This window comes from Anser brachyrhynchus (assembly GCF_964034855.1).
Source record: "Anser brachyrhynchus genome assembly, chromosome: 2".
In the NCBI taxonomy this organism is placed as follows: domain Eukaryota; kingdom Metazoa; phylum Chordata; class Aves; order Anseriformes; family Anatidae; genus Anser; species Anser brachyrhynchus.
Genome location: NC_137695.1, coordinates 36,488,489 through 36,507,395, shown reverse-complemented (window position 1 = coordinate 36,507,395; position 18,907 = coordinate 36,488,489). Strand labels below are relative to the sequence as shown.

Sequence of the window (18,907 nt, the reverse complement as noted above, 5' to 3'; positions counted from 1 at the left end):
TCAGTACTTTTACTCAAATGACAAAGATAAAAGTAACGTCATCTTCACAACAGTACTTCTTCCCCAAAAAAAATTTGCCAGAAGTACAGTCCCATGTTTATGACCTTTAGATACACCTAGTTTATAAGGAAACTGGTACAACAGGATAGTTCAGTTACACAATAATTGGTGCATATAAAACATTATCCTTTCATTTTATGAACATTGGGCTTCCATTAACAATAGAAGACAATTTTCTTGGGAACAGTTTCATATCCACCAAGAAATGCCTTCTGTTCAACATAACAAAATTTGAGCATTTAGCAATTTAAATTACACCAGCAACAACAGAAAAATCACGTTTTATCTACAGCATATACAGAGAATTGATGGAATCTGTTAAGTTTCAGGAGAACTTTGGGGATTTATTCAGCTCTTTGTAATAATGTCGTACAAATATTGCACAAATCCCTAGCTCAGGTCTGACATTCTAGACCTATTCTACCTCCCAACATGACTTTTTGATGCCTCTGATTGCGAAATGCAAGGAAGTGCATTATCTTGCTCTTGCTCCTTATTTTAAGCTGCTTTGTAAATTAACCTTAAGAGGATATCTGTAAATAAACTACTGCAACATGAAGCAACCAGCTGTGGTACCTTTCATTGAAGTCATTTTCATATCACAGTTCTAAACAGAAGCCATAGTCAGTGATGAAAATGGAACACCGAAAACTGGTAACATTTGGAGAGGGGGTTAAAAATAAAAACTGAAAATAACTGAAAATAACACATGCCAGGTGGAAAAGACTGAGATAACAAAAGTGAAAAAAAAATATCTATAAACAAGTAAATAACCACAGTAAGCAACACAGGAGAAAAAAAAAAAAACACACCACCACCACCTATAAGTAATTTCTGGCTCCTACCAAGCATTCCATTTTTAATATCTCTTTTTCACATACGCTGCACAACACTATGGCAAAATTAAATCCTATAATAATCACACATACAATAAAAACAGGCTATTCGACATGTGGTGCACACTACAGAAACATTTAAAAAACTCACACGCTAGAGTTTAGGAGTCAGTATATGAAATCATTTTTTGCTTCTGGGAACTACTAGCTTAATTTCCCTTTAAAAAGGAAACAAATTGACAAACCAAACCCTTAAAAGTTGCTGTTCAGAGAATTTTGAAAATTGAAAAGATTTGAAAAATGAACTTAGATTGGAATTCCACATAAAGCAGCCGTGCCAATTAATTAGGCCTAGCCCCAGTCCTTCCTAATCTACTTGTTCCCATCACGCTGATGCCAACAGAGCTGCCCACTGCATCATATGGTGAGGAACCAAAAGCAGCTGGGAAACGAGGTGGAAAAAGCTGGGGAAGGAGGGATGGCATTATCCTGTCAGATCACTTCCCTGATCCATTTCACTGTGCAGCTGCAAAAACAGCTAAGACTAGCAAAACAAGCAGAATGGTATAAGGATACAAATAAAAGTCTACTGAAGACGTCATTGCCACTGAAGAAATGGACTTGCAATCTAAATGAAAACCATCACTTAAAAGGTTCCTATGAATTTTGTTCGGTTCAGTAAAAAAAAAAAAAAACCTTACTTAACCAGTTGAGCAAACACAGGACAAGGGCTTTAACTGTAGACAATATAGTTGTCTACAGTTAAAGCCATTGCCCCCTAAGACGGGAAGTCCACATTAGAACCACCACTAACAAAACGTTCACAGGAAAAATCTTAGTTCCTACTTAGTTTTCTGTACTAATCTGATATATATATTCATAGGCAAGGATACAGATGGACAGGCGGCTTCATTTAATGCACTGTACTGTAACTATAGTAAGATGGTATATTCGTAACATTTAGTGAGTATGACACAGTCACAAACAGAAAACAATTTTCTTCCTTTTCCCTATTTCACAATGCTTCTTTCCCTTGTGTTGATGAGAATGAGGTGAACTGGAAACTCAGCTGGGGAATTCCATTAAAAATAATCCAAAACGTCGGTCTTAACCTCAATCAATTTCCTAATTTGGTCCATCACACAAGAGCTTGCTTCAAGCAAAGGACAGGAAACACAAGAAATTAACCACTCTGAGTAAAAAGAAAGGGAAAGCATTTCTTTCAGCAGCACTGCTACCTCATGTCATCTCAAAGCCTTACTCAAACAACTGCCAAAGCCGTATTACCTGCCATTACCAAAGCAGAAAAAAAAACCCTCATACCTCAACAGGTTATGCCATCACAGACATGATGAAATCAAGGGTATCTGTACTTTGTACACAGCATTTCATGCAGTCGCTGAAAAACTGTTTCACACTTTTTTTTTTTTAACTTTACTTTTTTTAATCAGTATTTTTAAGGTCCTAATCGCCTGTCTCACTTAGACCAACACACAGAGCCACAACATTAATTCCTCAACATACATTTAAATAATTTCATAATGCTTGTGTAACATGAAGAGCACTCTCTTTAAAGTTCTGATAACGTTTTTTGTTTCATTAATGCTGTTAACTGAACACCAAGCGTGCTGAGTCACACTCCTATTTGTCAAAACTTACCAGAAAATCAAAACACATGTACATATTTTTAAACAATTCTCACTAGAGGAATCTGCCTGCTTGTAGTTACTGCCTCCCTCACATAATTTAGTGACTGCAGTCAAAAAATTATATTCTTCAGCTATCAGTGGACAGTTCTAAGGGACAGGTCCTTCGATAACAAAACAGTCTGTTACATTTAGCCGTTCTCCACAGAAGTATCACTTCTTTAAAGCCCCCAAAAAAGCTTCTATTTACTATCCAAATAAGGCATACAAGCATCATCTACTATGAGCTATATCGACAAAGAAATGTAGATCGACATCTTAAATAGGAGCAGATGTAAGAATTAATCAATTTCTAATCTCTCGAGACTATCTTTAAAAGTAACTCCAAATAAGTCACTGATGTGAGGCAACTGATATGGCCTCTCCTCCTTTATTCAAGGGTTTGTTTTGAACAGTTTTTGTGATCTATACCGTTCATCCTGCTCTAGCAACATAAACGAGTCAGGGGCCTGGGTCACACCATCTTCAGCTTAGCTTTGTTCTTTACACACACACTTCACGCTTACTCTGCTTTTCATATAGTCATGCTCACAATGTCATTCTATGACCACACATTTCTTCCCATATCATCTCCATTTAATTCTGCACCACACCACTTCATGAGAGCTTCCCTTTACTCCAGCACACACGTACTATACTCATTCCTCTAGTTTTGGTGTCTGGTCTAATCTTTATTAAAAAACTCATACTTTAATTGCAGCTACTTACACATCACTTAAGTGATGTTCCACTTGAGTTTATGAGAGTGTTATTATTGCTGGATTTTTCCTTTTTAAGATGATAAGAGAAGACAGTGAACGTGTGAGAAAGGTGAATAGAACAAACTTTACTTACCTTGAAAATACCAACCCAGTCTTTCTGATGAGGATGGATAAACTGGGTCAGAGTGTAGTGACATTCAAGGTGTGCGTTTGGAAGATAGCTTTTTGCCACATTTTGAAAAATCACATGTGCAAAATTGCAAGTCTGTAAAGCATTAGCTGAAGATGGAACTTCTTGAAAGGATGACATGATTGATCTGCAACAAAAATCATATAAGTTGTTACTTCAATATAGTGGAAGAAATCAGTTAGAAAGGAATCTATTTGAAATATACCAGACCGAGACAAACAAACAATTCATTCCTCTGTTCTGAAAACAGACAGCTATAGACCAAGCCCACCAAAATACATTGCCTCAGCTACACTCCAAAACAATCACTTCTCAGAATGAAAGGGCAGGCACTTTAGCAATGACACCAAGATGGAGAGAGCATCACTTAGCGAGATGTCCCTACTATTATATCACAGATAGAATATCAGAAAGTGGGAAATAAAAGTGGTGGGAAAATGAAGCAGGGTTCTGACTTAATGAAATGTCCTTAAAGGTTCTAGATGCTTCAGGGAAGGAGAAACAAAGTTCTGTGGTTTCCCTTAACTTCAAACACTTCTCAGAATCTGTAATGCTCAGTACTTTTGACAGCATTTTCATAAATGAAATTCTTGTTCCCCTCTCAGTGAAAATAACAAAGCTTCACTTTAAGACATTTTAACAAACAAGAAAGTTTAGTTAAAAAGCCTTTTTTTTCCCTCTTCTTCAAAAGATTCTAATCTCTTCTCTCTTTAGCAGTCTGTGGGCATCTTTTATTGTTCCCACTGTAACCCACATGCCCGCAGTCCTGCATGTTTACCATAAACAATGGACTTCATTGACAGTGAGAACATTTATGTCTGCATGCAGTTTGACGGATTAACACTAATTCAGTAGGATTGTGAAAGCTTTTAAGCACCCTTCCTATTCACCACCTCATTCAGGATACATTGCGCTAAAAATTACAGCATTGCCAGATGCTTCACAAGCACACCAAAAACGTTCATTTCTCAGATTGAGCAATATCTGTCAAAAAGATAGGCAACTGATACGTCTCAGGTGTCTGATTTAAATCTACAACCACAAGTTTGTTGAAGTATTTCATACTATTTGGATTGGGGCCTTGGATATCTAGCACAGTTCTGGAAAGAAGAGACATCCTATTCTTGCCATCGCTATTAAAAGTTATTTTATACTGACCAAGCAAACACACTCATTGAATGAGGTAACTGCCAAGCGAGTGACATAATACACCAGTTTTATTAAGATATATGTGGAAACCAATCCCAAAAAGGGACGGGCCACTGCAAGTCTCGCGAAGTTCAAAGATTAAAGGCTGTCTGCATATTTCCCACAGCCTTTTAAAAGTTGTTTTCAACAGTCAGGAAATAAGTAGCAAAGAACTCATGCTTTCAGAAATAAAGTGCGCTCTGAAGCGAACAGGTATTCGTCACTCAGAACCAGCTTATTACTGTCCAAATTAGAGTGACACAAAGTACAAGTCAGCAGCCATGACATTTTGATATACTAGATGTTAAATAAAAAGCACTTTTGTGCCCTGAATGACACAGCTATAAAGACTAAATGCCTAACTTCTTGTCTTCGTTCCTTTTATATCTGTTAATTTTCACAAGAACTTACACAAAAAATACGGTAAATATCAAAAGACATTTTAGAAGCAGTAAGTTACACGCAAATCCCACCTGTTATAGAACTTCTGAGTACAGAAGCGAAGGATATTTTACAGCATAGTAAAACCCTGAAAACTCCCACAGAGTTTTCAAAACAGAAGATTACATGTGAGACACCTCACAAACCTATTCCAAACTAATAAATAGTAAGAAGCCACAGCTTCTACAACTGTAAAAGAAACACAACAGCCAGAAGTTTTTTTCCTCCGGTGTAACAAATTCATTCACTTTAGTAACTGAGCAGTATCTGATGACATGTAACATTGACACGGAACAGACTGCACCAGTTTTCCTCACTCGAAAGCACAAAAAAGTAAAACATTAGAAACAAAAGGGGATTAAACTTTTTAAACGGATCTATAAAAAATTATAAATTTATTATGAGTACGTATTACAAAGAAGCAAGCAATAAATAAATAATTTTTTGCGCAGTGGCCTGGTTTCCAGGCCCGAAGCTGAACTACTGAGAACTTTAAGCCTGGGATTACAGCTCCCCGTCAGGAAAATCCCCGGAGCTGAGGTGAGGCGATCTCCTTGCAGCTGTGGGGATGCTGGCTGCCTGCCTGCTTACCTCACGGCTGCCGGTGGGGAAACAGGGGGGGAGGAGGAGGAGGAGGAAGAAGAGCCACGTTAGGGCTTCATCACTGCCATGACAAGCGATTTTCTCGCGGGGGCAGGCGGACGCGCTGGCCTTTACACGCCGAGAAGGCCAGCAAGAGGAAAAGCTGGTCGGGCAGGAAAAAGCAGAGGCCGCAGCCCAGCCCCTCCCGGAGCCCCCGGCCCTGCCTGCCCGCGCCTAACCACCCCTCCTCAGCCCTCGGGGAGAGGGGACCCCGCTGCTGCTGCCTCCCTCTCCCCCGTTCCCTCCCTCCGAGCCCCGCCACGGCTCCCCTCTTCCTCCCCCACCCCGAGGAAGTCGCCGCGGGGGCGGCTTCCCCGTGGCGCAGCACGGAGACCCGCCACCCGGCGTCCCCCCCCCGGCCGGACGGCCGGAGGGCAGCGGCGGGGAAGGGGTCGCCGAGCCGTGCCCTGCCCTCAGCCCGGCCCCGCGGCTCCCCTCACCTCGGCAGGCGCGGAGGACGCCGGGGACATCAACATGGGGCCTCCGCCATCAGCGCCAAGCAGCTCCGCCCGCCCCGCGTCACTTCCAGCGCCGGCGCTGCCCGAGACGGGGGCGGGGAAGCGGCCGCCTCAGCCGGGGGGGCAGCCTCGGGTGGCCAGAGATGGGGAGACCGGGCTGGGGGTGCAGGGGAGGCGTTGTACGGGGCTGTTGCTCACATAAAACACCTGCCCAAGCGCCCTTACTGCGTGTGGGTGGTTACAGCACGCCTCGTGTAATGCTCGCGTACCACGATTCAGTCGTGTCCTCCTCCTCCGTCCCGCTCCCAAAACACTGAACGCTGGCACCTTGTGTCGGTGGTATCGGTTTCCCACTCTTTGCAGGTCTTTCCTGGGACCTGCAAGGAGTGCAACCGAGGGAAGAGTGAGGTAAGAGTGGTGGTAAATGCGTACGCAGTTCTGCTTGCGTAAACTGGCAAATCCCCGTTAAAGCACATCACCTCATAAATGCGGTGATTCTGCTGGGGTTTTATCCAAAGTCGAGTCGTAGGACATTCACCAGAACAATGGGGCTGAGTAACAACCAGCAGCGATGAGTAATCGTCAGTGGCACGTTGGACGCGTCCCAGTATGCTGAACTTGGACGGCTCCCGCAAATGGTCTTCAAAATCACCTTTGCCTCCTTACTGCTACTGTTTCTTCTATATTTTCATGTGTATTATCAATGAACAGGCTATGTGGAGATATATGTTTAAGTCATAAACCTCTGACGTAAGTCGTTGAGAAGATCACTGGCTAGTTTATGGTCACTCCTAATGGAAATGGAACCAAGGTGGAGCATAGAAGCTCCCCTTTCAAGTAATGAAGGTTAATCGCTGTACGTGCTTCTATTTTGTGCTTCTTTTTTCAGAAACCAACCTTATGTCTTCGTGTGTACCACAGGTTATTAGGTAACCATTTGATTTACGTACATAATAATTTCTTATACTATTCATATATTCCATTTTCCCTGAAAAGGAACTAATTCCCTGCATTATATACTAATGCATTGTTTTAGAAGACATAAGAACTGTATGTGAAGTCCTTTTTCTCCTTTGAGACCAGATGATTTTTGCAGTGGCAAATGAAATTGTTATGATAATCTGAAGAGCAATACATTTTTCTGGGGAGGTGGAGAGAGCTATACTTTCTTATCTCTAGCTTCCATTTCTTCTCGTCACTGCCCTTTGCACCACATGGCATGATAAAGGGCTGTGTAAGAGTCACAAGATGCTGTTCTCTTGTGGGCTGGGACTTGGAAAGAACTTCAGTTTCACTGTCAGTAGCTGGGAAATATAAATGTGGATGAGACTAACAAGTAGTTTTGCTTTCACTGAACATCATTATAATGCTAGTTTATGGAATATAGTGGGAGGTTTGAAATAAAGGTGTTCTTTGGCAGCGAACAGTTTTTACAATAAGCGCCTGAAAAATAAATCCTTGGTTTTCTAATAAAAAAAAATATACACAATTCTGAGTTTTTAAAGAATCTTGGGGTATTTGTGTGCTCAGTTCTCAGTTCATAAATATTTATTTAGTATAAAGAACTAGTTACGGTTTAGTCATAATTCAGTATTAAGTTATTATTTCTATTGCTAAATGTGTCTATAACAGGCAAAACAAGCTACATATGCCAGTTGTCATATATACAAGGTAAATATTAAAGGTAAATAAGTCAAGAATAATTTCATCTTTTCTTGTACTTATATCCATAATTTTCAGGGGAAAAATTGCATTTATACCTTAACCATATATGGCTGGAAATGTTTCTTCAATTATTCAAATTAAGAACATTTCTTACTGAAATAAAAGTATGATTTAATAAGCATTCTCATTTACGTATTTGTATCCTAAGTTTAGATAGCAGTGTTATCCCTCTAGAAGTTTTGATTGTGTCTCATGTTGAGCTTTTTCTCATGTTGTTGTAGCTACTCTGAGAACTGAAGGACTTTACCCACACTGACAAAGCTATGCACCGTGACCCCAAGATCAACATTAGGCTTATACTGGAACAAAGAAATATTTGGACAACAAAAATAGTGGTTGGAACTGGTAAAACTTGCACTTTGTCTTTCAATTAATGTTTGAGTGCTTTAATCAATCTTCTAGGCAGGGATCGTAAGGTACTATCTCCTGAAATTCATCCACGAATTCATCCGTAAGTCCTTGGGGAAACTTGCTCTTGAGTTGAAAAACAGTGTTATTTTTCTGTTTTTGCTTATATTCTCTGCAAAATATTTAATATCTTAAAACACAAAGTCAGATATCAGCATTTCTGGTGAATGCCTAGTCATGTGAGACTCTCTAACACTAATACTCTAATTCAATTAGAAAAGCTTGTTACAGTAAGATGGCAATAATCCTATCTCCTGACTTGACTTCCACCTTTCCAACCACATGGATTTCAAGGAGAATACAGGAAATTGTTTTCATTCAAGCCAGTATTTTCCAACAAATTACATGCTTGTCATGTATACCAGAATTGTACTCTAAGCATGTAGAAACATTGTTTAGCCAACATTTTTGTTTTTTTAAGGAAGAAACGATGAATGTGAAATGTCTTTCTGATGTGGTTCTCTCTATATATGTCATAGAATCAGAACAAGGTAGGTTGGAAGTGACCTCCAGAGCTGGTCTAATGAGAGCAGATTGCTCAGGGCCTTGTCCAGCCACATATATGAATATCTCCAAGGATGGAAATTCCACCGTCACTTAGAGAACCTGCTCTGGTGCGTGACAACAGTCATTGAAAAAAAAAGTTTCTTTATATCAGGTTAGAATTCCCACTGTTTCAGTTTTGTCTGTTGCGACTTCTCTTTTCACTGTGCTTCTCTGAAAAGAGTTTGTTTCCATCTTTTCTACACCCCCTGCTTAGTTGTAGATAGCAGTAGGGTCTCCCTGTGGCCTTCTCTTCTTAAGGCTGAAGAAAAATCAGTTCTCTGTTTTTGAGAATATATATAAAATTACCAGAGAGTATATCTCTCATTTTGTGAAATACATTCCACCACAGTATTTTATTTTATTTTTGAAATAGAAAGCTGGCAGAACCCTTTTCTTATTGTCCAAATTTCTTAAGTGTATTAATGAAGGATAAATAAGCAATGGCAATTTAGTGATTGTGGTTTTGCGAGAAATATTAAATAAGGTAAAAATGTATGTGAAAGCAGTATCTGGATTGAGCATTACTGGATCCTGAAGTTTGAAATTCAGGCTGAGACATGACAGTATCCCTGCTTTGTAATTACACAGAGACTTTCCCTGCCAAGTATGAGATCTGCACAACTCTGTCTTCAGGCATAAGACAAAAGAGGAGTAAAATCTGTAAGCTGCAGCTAACCAGGATTGCCAAAGGAAGCATGGGGCAGGTTTCAGACTCTTGGGAAACAGTCCTGCATGTTTGGAAATCATTCACTATTTTCATAACTACACAATCTTTTTAATCCTGTGAGCTCCTTTAGCAATTTATAGCCTTAAAATTAGAAATGCATCCCCATCACATGTGTTTAACCTTAACTGCGTTTGAACTTGTGTTCAGATTCGGAGCCCAGTGTATTTTCTGTTTACTGTCTGCATTACAGCCTGAAGCAAAGCCGCGATGAGTTTTGGATCCAGACCTGAATTACTCCTCTGAGGCCCATCTTTGCTTTGTATGAGTGACAGAAAAACTGTGTATTTCTAGTTTTTATGACCAGAGAAAGGTACTTTTTGTCATGGATATTTGATCTATTGGCATGACATGACGATATTGATGAAGTGTGGTAAGGGTAAGGGAACGCTTAGGTTCTAATGACTTGATTTCATTTTGCTTCAACTCCTATTTCAACACTCCCAACTTTTAAGAGTATGGGCCATGTGAGATGTAAAATATATATATATATTGATGTCACTAATCGGAAGCTCTTTCTGGTCACGTTGTAAAGCACACTTAATCAACTTCTTTAAGATCATGTTACAGAAAGCTATTAACCATACTCTTAAAACAGTTAAATAGTTATAAATAATGTTTTATATTACAGCTGACAACACTGAATTGCCCAGCGTTTAAGGAAATCTAATCATGGGGTACGCAGACTTTGCCTTCCAGTAAGATGGAGTGGCAGAACTTTGGAACATATTAGAAATCACATACTATTGCTAACATTTCCTATTAAGGAGAAAGTCTCTCTCTGTATATTTTGGATTTCTTTTCCAACACTTAATTGCAGGTGATGAAGAAAAGCTATTCAAAAGCTGCCAGGATTTTTAGATCTGTATGAGTGAGATTGATGAAGTTTGTGGCTTTTCCCAAAAGAGCGTAGGTGAGAGCAGACATGTAAATTTTGTATGTATGTGCATGTGTGCATGTGACAGAGAGGGGAGGGAGCAAGAGCTTACTCCTAAGGTGTGAGACTTGGCAGCATTGCGCTGTACAATGGGCACAAGAAACCGCATGTCTGTAAATGACCGCATTTGAATTGCTGTTATTTCACTGTTGGCTTACTGTATTGTTAAAGTGAAAAGGAATGTTTTTAATAAATGCAAATAACGAATTAAATGCTTGCACACACTGAGGCTTTGCTCTCTGGTGTGTAATTAATATAGGTGCATTGGAGACCCAGGTCTCGGGGAGTGTTTCATTTCTTATTTATGATGTTTGCAGGGTTGGATTTTTTTTTCCCCTTTAGCATACCTCTTACAGGCATACACAGAACTGCATGTACATGACCGCTGAGTAGGTGTCATTTAAATCTTAACAGATACTAAACAGGTAAATACCTTTGTTTTGTATGCTTTGGTAGATTTACTATTTCTCCAACCCTTTTATCTTTGCTATCCTAAGGTAATAGGAAGCTCCCAAATGACCAACATTTTGTTTTCAGAGGCATGAAAACTGCCTGTGGCAGGAAACAAACAAGCAAGGAGATTTCAAAGCTCTTATACCTCAGGGCACAACACCAAATCCTGAGGGATGGATAGCAGAGAGACACTTTCCATAGCTACCCAGTGTGCTGCTTGTATCCCCTTTTTGGGTCCCCCTCCAGCACTGGCTGCCATCACTGACAGAGTACAGGAGTGGCTGTGTACTCTATCTGTAAGGAGCTTGGCAGCTTTCCTGTTCTCTCATAAAGGTATATATTTTTCTCAGAGGATCTAAAGATGTCTGAGTCCTCATACTAATGGTGCTGTAACTGACCTGGGACTTGAGACAGACAGCCACTCGCCCTGCTTTTCTCCATAGCCCCACATTCACCTTGGAGAGGGGTCTAAACCTGCTGTGTTCCTATGTGTATGGAAAACATCTCAGCCAGCAGGTCTGGAGTCCAGCTTCTCTCATCCTCCTGCTGCTTGAGTTCTTAAGCCGTGACATAAGGAGTTCTTACATTCTGTGGAAAAATAATAACCGCGTTGTTACACACATTATGTACAAATCAATTGCTAGAAAGCTAGGAAATGCAGCACTAAAATTAAAATTTGTCTCTAATTCATCTCCCTCATTACTTGCTATTCTATTTTGTCTAATAATGTTGTACAGAGTAGAATATATTGGATTTGTCATGCAAGTTTGCATACAGAAGGTAATGCAGTCCTTCTGATTTTATTACATCAGCACAATTTCACTTAGAAATGCAAACTGTATAGGCACATAGCCTATCATTTTTTGGAAATCTTTTTGTCTTACTTCACAAATGAATTTCCTTGTATAAGGACTATAAAAAAGCAGAATGCTACAGTGCTCACATTTCTACAACTTTCTAGAAGAAGAAACATGTTTAGCAAGTGACCCTCATTTTTGCTAATAAATATTTTATGTTATAAGGTAGCAAAGTGAGCAATTTTGTCCAGAGTGCAGTTGTGTGTTGCGTGTTGGAACTGGAGTCTTTCAAGCAAAAGGTACTTTACATCAACAACATGGGTAACAGTTCTTTGTCTTTTAAAAAATAAAATAATCCCACAGCCATGACATATGGCTTTAGTTCACTACATGGCAAGGATTTGTTGGTCCTGTAATAGCATTTTGTGTACAAACACCATGGTTAGGATCTGGTTTTAAAGTGCGTATTTTGTGTCAGTGCAGTATTTGGTCCGTATATCCACATATTCCGAATACAGCATGTTAGTGCTAAAGGGGACTTTTTCAGGCTTTGTGAAAGTGCCTGCTGAAATCTACCACTGAGCCCTGAGTGAGCTTGTCAACAGCATCTGTCACAAATATTCCCAGAACTGCCCATAAGTGGTGTGGCATTTCCCTGCAGCGGGGTGATCGAGGTGTATGAGTCCCTCTGAAATGCACCGAGTGATCTTAAAAGTTTTGGGGAACTTTACTCATAATAAACAACACATTGATATATATTTATTTTAGCATTCCCAGAATCCAGGCATTTTTTTTCACTCTCAGAAGAAATGCCAAAAGCAAATCGAGTATGCAGCTCTCTCTCCTTCCCAGACCTTTGTTGACTCGCAGTCCCCATTCTGCGGCACTTAGTCAACTGCCATGGGAGAGTTCCTTGGCTGTATGTTCTGCCTAGTCCTCTTCTGGATTCAAGCATTGTTAGCCTTAGTTGGTGCTATTATTCACAGCATTGCCAGGGCCAAATTCAGCTCATTTGTCAATGGGAATTTGCGGAAATTTTTGAGTGGGATGAATTTTTCGCCACAAAAGAGCAGATCTCGTGAATCGCACCCCTGAACATCTAACATCGTCCTGGTTTGCCATTTACGTGTCGTGTCTTGATCATTTTACACTCAATATTTAACTTAGGAATCATTTCTATCACAACTGTGCTTGGCCTTTGGTATTATTAGGTAGCATGAAATATCCTCAGTGATGGTATGAAAGTTATTTCGAATGGGGCTTATGAAGAACAGCTGAGCAAGTACGACCTCCTGACCTCCAAGTGTTTGTTTACTGGGAACTATATTCCAGTTCTCTCCATTTAATCTGTCTTGGACCAGGCTGACATTCCCTGGCTAGATTTATTGTATCTCTAGGGGCTATTACAAACACAACATTGTCACCGCTTATCTAGTAAAATGATAATGGGATTATATTCCTCTAGTGATAATGATATCGTTATGTTCATTTTTAACAGTAACAAAGCAAAGTTTGATTTCATGTTCAATGAGGATAATGTGTTACTGGGGAAAAAAACAAACCATTCAAAAAGTATTTTTCTTTCAAGCAAATCAGTCATGGAAAATATTTCTTAGTCTGTCTTATTTGTAAATCAAAGCTTCAGTTTGTGTATATAAGCAGGCACACTGTGCCAGTTCTACAGAAATAATAATAATGAGGAAGACTCAGAAAGCTCTGGTTTCCCTAAGTCAACAACCCTGGAGTTTGGAAGCTGGTCATGATGTGTGTTTTTTTTTTGTGTGTATCTTTTCCTACATTTGGTCACATATCAAAAGGCAGATGCAAGAGACCAGATTTGCATTTCAGTTGTATTCAGTTATACTCGAGGAGTCCACAGTAGATTCATTTGTTATCAGCAGTGTTAATTAATATTATTAGTAGCACTATTTGTTATAATTGATGGTATTAAGATTAGTACCATAGCCAAGTTTTGGTTTAGTATCCTGTGTGTTAGGGAAAGCTCTTAAATGTATTTCTTGACTAGGTTTACTGGTTGCTTCTGGCGTAATCAACATCTCTCCATGTAATGTGTGTTCTTATCTCCCAGCTCAGGTAACAAAAATCAAATTACTTTTTAACTTCAGTAAGTTGTACATTAACAAAAGGTTTGCCTTTTCTTACTTTAAGGAACCAAATTATTGTACCTCTCTCTTTTTTTTTTTTGGGGGGGGGGGAAGGAGGGAGAGTACTGCCACTATAATGCTGACCTCTACAAAGTGATCCTATTGTTTTGGTGACTGACACTAGTGACTGCTCTGTTGGTATTCATATCACAGTCAGCACAGATGAAGCATGCATCTTTTTTTTATAAACAAACAGCATATTCCTCCTAAAAAAGTGTTGTTGTCTGATAAATTCTTCAGCATTTTTTCACTAAAGCTGATGATTACTTGTGCTCTTACTTAAAAGCAACCCATGAAAATTACAGCTTACATTCCAAATCTCCTATTACAGGTTCCATATAAAATCCTTTCATGAACAAGAATAGAAAATGCCCAAGAATGAAAAATAGCCTTCTTAAAGCCTTCTTCTTAATAGCCTAGAAAGCCGCCTTCTTCTTCTGTGTTGGCATGTATTACTTCAGTAGCTGTGTTTCTATGTCACAAGTTTCTCTCTTGACCTGCAGTAGGTTGTGTTCCTGGGTACCTTTTTTTTTTTTTTTTGCAAGCCAGTGATGAGGAATATCCCCATATACCTTACTCCTCTGAGGACCTTATGTTGCTTCTTCTAAATTCAGTAGCAAATTCCTAAGAATGTAAATACAACCAACATCACCTCCCATTTTGGCAAAGCCAAGGGTTTGTTCAGGAGCATGCCACACAAAGAAACTGTTTCCGAAGCACTGTGCTCTACACTTTTGTGTAGGAAAGCCCAAGAACTGAGTTGTGGCCAGTATTCCTCCTTTTATGTCATAATGAGGTTAGTTCAGGATTTTATCAGAGTAATGTGAATTCGATGCTTTTATACTGATATACGTATGTTAGTTGGAAAAAATGTAACTATTTTTTTTTCTGCATTTTATATGCATGCCTCCTTGCTTGGGCCCCTTATATTTGAGATCAATTTACCATGTTGCTTTTACACATTGTTTTTCCATGTTGCCTTACCACGTTCATTTTCTTTTCCTATGTCAGTATCCCATAAGTGACAGAAAGGCATCAAGTGACTGTTTTGGACAATTCCTACACAATTCTTTAGGTTCTGTATGTAGTGTACTACAGGTAGAGGTCAAAATAAAATGACCATGATTAATACCAATTATTTATCACATGTAGCAATATTTCTTTTAGAATTTCTTTCCTTCTTTAGCTGTTTTCACAAAAACTCTTCCATATCTGAATCAAAGTCATCCTCCTCTTTGCACTTCTGTGTCACATGAAGTGAGCATGTAAAAATAAGCCATTGTACACAAGTACTGACAGATTGTAAGACCACTAAAAAAATCTGAAACATACTTTTCAGTTAAATCACAAAAATGAAACCAACCCCAAATTGCTATGGGATAGTATACAGGTAACTGCCCTTACACTCTGGTGTTTTGTTTGTTTGGTTTGGTTTGGTTTTGGTTTTGTTTTTTTTTTTTTTTGTGCCAATTCTCCAAATGGATCAACCTCTCACTTGTTCATGGTACAACCTATACACAGTGACCTACGTACAGCTTCCTATTGATTTGTAAAAGATGGTAGTGATTGAAGTTACTCATAACCAGAACTACAACATGTTCTATTGAGCAAAATGCTGTTCTTAAAAGGACTTGTTCCCTGAACATTTTCCAGTGCAATTCCGTTAGATGAAGTATCTCTATTGCATTTTACTAGGGTGGGATTTTGAAGAGAACTTGAAAGAAATAATTGAATTCTTCTGGGAAAAAAGTACTTGAATCCTTTCAGCTCTTCGAAAAACCAGTCAGAACAGTCTAGCCTAAACATCCTAAGAGTATTTGTCAGAGCTAAAAAGGGGGAAAAAACAGTGTTTAACTGATCTTGGTGTCAATTAGTACAAATATGCATGTGCTGCTACCCTTCTGCAACCTGCCCACCCTACATTCAGATGATGTCCAAATGAGATGCAACCGCATTCCAAACAACAGTAGGAATGCTTCTGACAAAACAGACAGGAGTTCTTCATACCAAAAAAAGTGTCAATGATCCTCCAGGGCACTACATTCCCACAGAAGCCTGGAATTTGCTGCCCTGTGTACACATACATGCAGTAGTCAGAATATTGCACATACTCAGCTCATGGTTGATTACTAGATTACATACCGCTGCAGAATATATCACACAATTCTGAAAGAAATAAATCAGTTCAAATTACACACTTTTTTTTCCTGTAGGCAAAAATAAGCTCTTGCAGCGCTGCTTATACATTCCAGTGAGTGATCTGATGAAGTGCACACAGTGACTAGGAAATGAATGCTGCCCTGAGAATCCTAACTGTAGCATTTACAAGCGTGAAGAATGTCCTATTTTGTTGGACTCAAGGTCCCTCTAGCCCAGTAGTCTGTCTCTAGCAGTGGCCAAACAGAGAGGAAATATGCGGGGATATTTTTCTGGAATGCACTCCCACCTCCGGCTATTTGCAGCTCAGGGATTCCTGAGCAGTTTCACTGCACTTTTAGCACATTTTACAAACATGATGAAAGCTCTCCAATGCAGAGAAGTAGACACAACAAATGCAAGATGAAAGGTTAGAAATGAGGAATAACACACTGTAAGCCGGGCTGCCAATTCATTTTGATTCAAGTCTCAAATGTGCTGTTGCATCCACTGTAGTTTCTTTTGGCTGCACCAAGTAGTGTTAATGTTGAATTTAAATATCACTCTGCAATGAGGGGCCCGTTTTACAGGTGTTGTATGCCCGTAACTTGCTAAATTCAGTGAACATAGCGCATAGTTATCAGCCTGGGCCATAAAGCTCAATGTCCTAAAGAAGGAAATCTCCCCAGAGTGATGGAAACTTAAAAATAAAAATACGATCAACTGTAATTATCCCACATCAATACATCTTAAGTCAGAGGAAGGCTCTGAATGTGAATCTAGAGACTCACATGCATAATTTTACATTTCCCTTCAGTTTTAAGAGTTTCTTATTAAGGCAAAAAAAATCCTTAAATACAAGAAAATGCAAACTGCCAAAAATATACTATAAATGTTCTATATATTTTTTAAATTTTTTGTATGTGTTTTGTCTTTTTATATCAGATCTTTAAAACAAACTGAGGGGGTCACATTTTCAACACTAAGTATAAAAAAGTACCTTTTACATTATTTTCTGTTTATTTGTGTTTCTTTACATGTCCCATTACTTAGTGGGCATAATGTACCAACAGGTACAATAGCAACATATCAACAGCAGCTGCTTTCTGTATTACGAGTGCTCTGCCAGTTCTCTCAACATCCATGTTACAAGTCACAAATATTATGGAGCACACCTAAGCTTTACACATCTTTATATTTCTTACAGAGTAAGAACATAAATCTTGGTCACTTAAACACAAAGGTCTTGATTTACAAAGTCACTAAGCATTTGTTGGGTATGATGCAACTAAATACACAGAAATTTTTGATGATCTAATAGACCATGAGACGACAGCAGGGCCACTCAGTGTCAAGGCACTGTATCTTTTTCTCTCCATTTCTCGGGGTTCTAGAGAAATGAGCCTGCACCAGTCTACGAAGCAAGATAATATGGTAACTATGCATTCATAATAGTAAGGAAATGTGGCTTAATTAACATGGTAATAACGGTAATGGATATACTATGTTTATATGATAATGACAGTCAAGAAAGCCGTATTTTCTTTCCCTTTGCTGTCATGGATGTGTTGTATGACACCAGGAACTTCAGCTGTCTTCCTATGATCCAGAATTTGGTTCCACATTAACCAATACTGTGTAGTGCAAGATCCACCAATACTGTGTAGTGCAAGATCCAAGCTTTCTGATCCACTCATTCATTCCATCTTGGCCCACTCTGTACAGAGCAAGGAGCAGTGTGCCAGTGTGAGCACTTGTTGGGGCTGGTTGTAAAATGGATGATGAGTGGAAGGATGTGGGTTAACAGCAGTTATATCGGCATACCTGAGAACTGTAATGTGAGGATAGGGATGCACAGACAGGGCAAAAACAGTTGGGATTTCTTTAAAATCCTACTCATTTTACAGCTCCAGTGCAGAAAGCTTCAAAATAACTGACTGACTAGGGAGGAAAGAGAGGAGAGCCTGCAGGATATACCGAGGTTTGGGGAACAAGAACAACTTAAGACTGGTTTGGCAGCCAGCAGATCGCTTTTTATGACAACTGTACTCTTTTGATAAGGCACTGTAAGATCTACCAATGAAAACTGATACATACCAGTTATATGTTTACTACTTGTCATTCTCACATATAATTTTCATGCTATACTTTTTACTGTGTTGTACGAAATGAACTCTTTACTAACAGTAGAGCAACAAGCAGACTACCAAGGCTGTCTTGAGAAAATTGTTCCTTCCTTCCTTAATCAGTAGATATTTTGAGGTCCCTTCTCACGCCTAAATCATAAGGTTGGTATTACTGCTTTTAAGATACAATATACCATTGATAGAACAAAACTTTAAAGCCAATTAAATTTTGGCAATCTTCCTACCACTGGCAAAGTCACACTTGTTAACAGTTCCCCTTTGTAGCATGTTTGCAGTGCAATCACTGATTTCTGGAAAGCTTTTTTGGCACTTCAAGATATTTTGAAATATCTAATGAATTTTTTTTTATAGACAATTTTAGACTTTACTCAGAGTACTTCAAAGCATTTTACTTTAAAAATAGTGCTTTTATGCACTCAAATGAGGTATGTATCTACATTTTAACGCAAGGGAAAATATTCTTTAATTTGTAGAACCAAGCTATACAAATAATAATTTATTTGCATTTTAACTAGTTAACAATTTCAGAAATCATCTTATACAAATCTTTATAAACACTGTCATAGTAGATGTGAGTAAGGAGATATCACTGCTCTACTGAAAAAAAATCAGAACATTCAGAACATCCTGGATTTAATATAAGTAAA

At 39.0% G+C, this 18,907-nt stretch overlaps 1 protein-coding gene and 1 long non-coding RNA gene across 6 annotated transcripts in view; one reads left to right on the top strand and one right to left on the bottom strand.

Moving 5' to 3' along the window:
- Positions 1-6,350, bottom strand: part of TAX1BP1 (Tax1 binding protein 1) — a 57,112-nt gene extending 50,762 nt beyond the window's left edge. For 3 of the 5 annotated variants that reach the window (XM_080580457.1, XM_080580459.1, XM_080580460.1), the window contains exons 1-2: positions 6,205-6,350; positions 3,437-3,620 (exon numbers count right to left, since the gene is read on the bottom strand). In XM_080580457.1, the coding sequence (XP_080436583.1) occupies positions 3,437-3,613 (177 nt within the window). In that variant the 5' untranslated portion in view covers positions 3,614-3,620; positions 6,205-6,350. The remainder of the gene's footprint in view (positions 1-3,436; positions 3,621-6,204) is intronic. The other 2 variants (XM_080580458.1, XM_080580461.1) reach the window with 2 other exon arrangements.
- Positions 6,351-6,511: 161 nt separating this feature from the next.
- On the top strand, positions 6,512-9,723 carry LOC308189883. Its single transcript, XR_013946697.1, has 2 exons — positions 6,512-8,398; positions 8,835-9,723. It is a non-coding gene; the product is annotated as an uncharacterized lncRNA (long non-coding RNA).
- Positions 9,724-18,907: the final 9,184 nt, after the last annotated feature.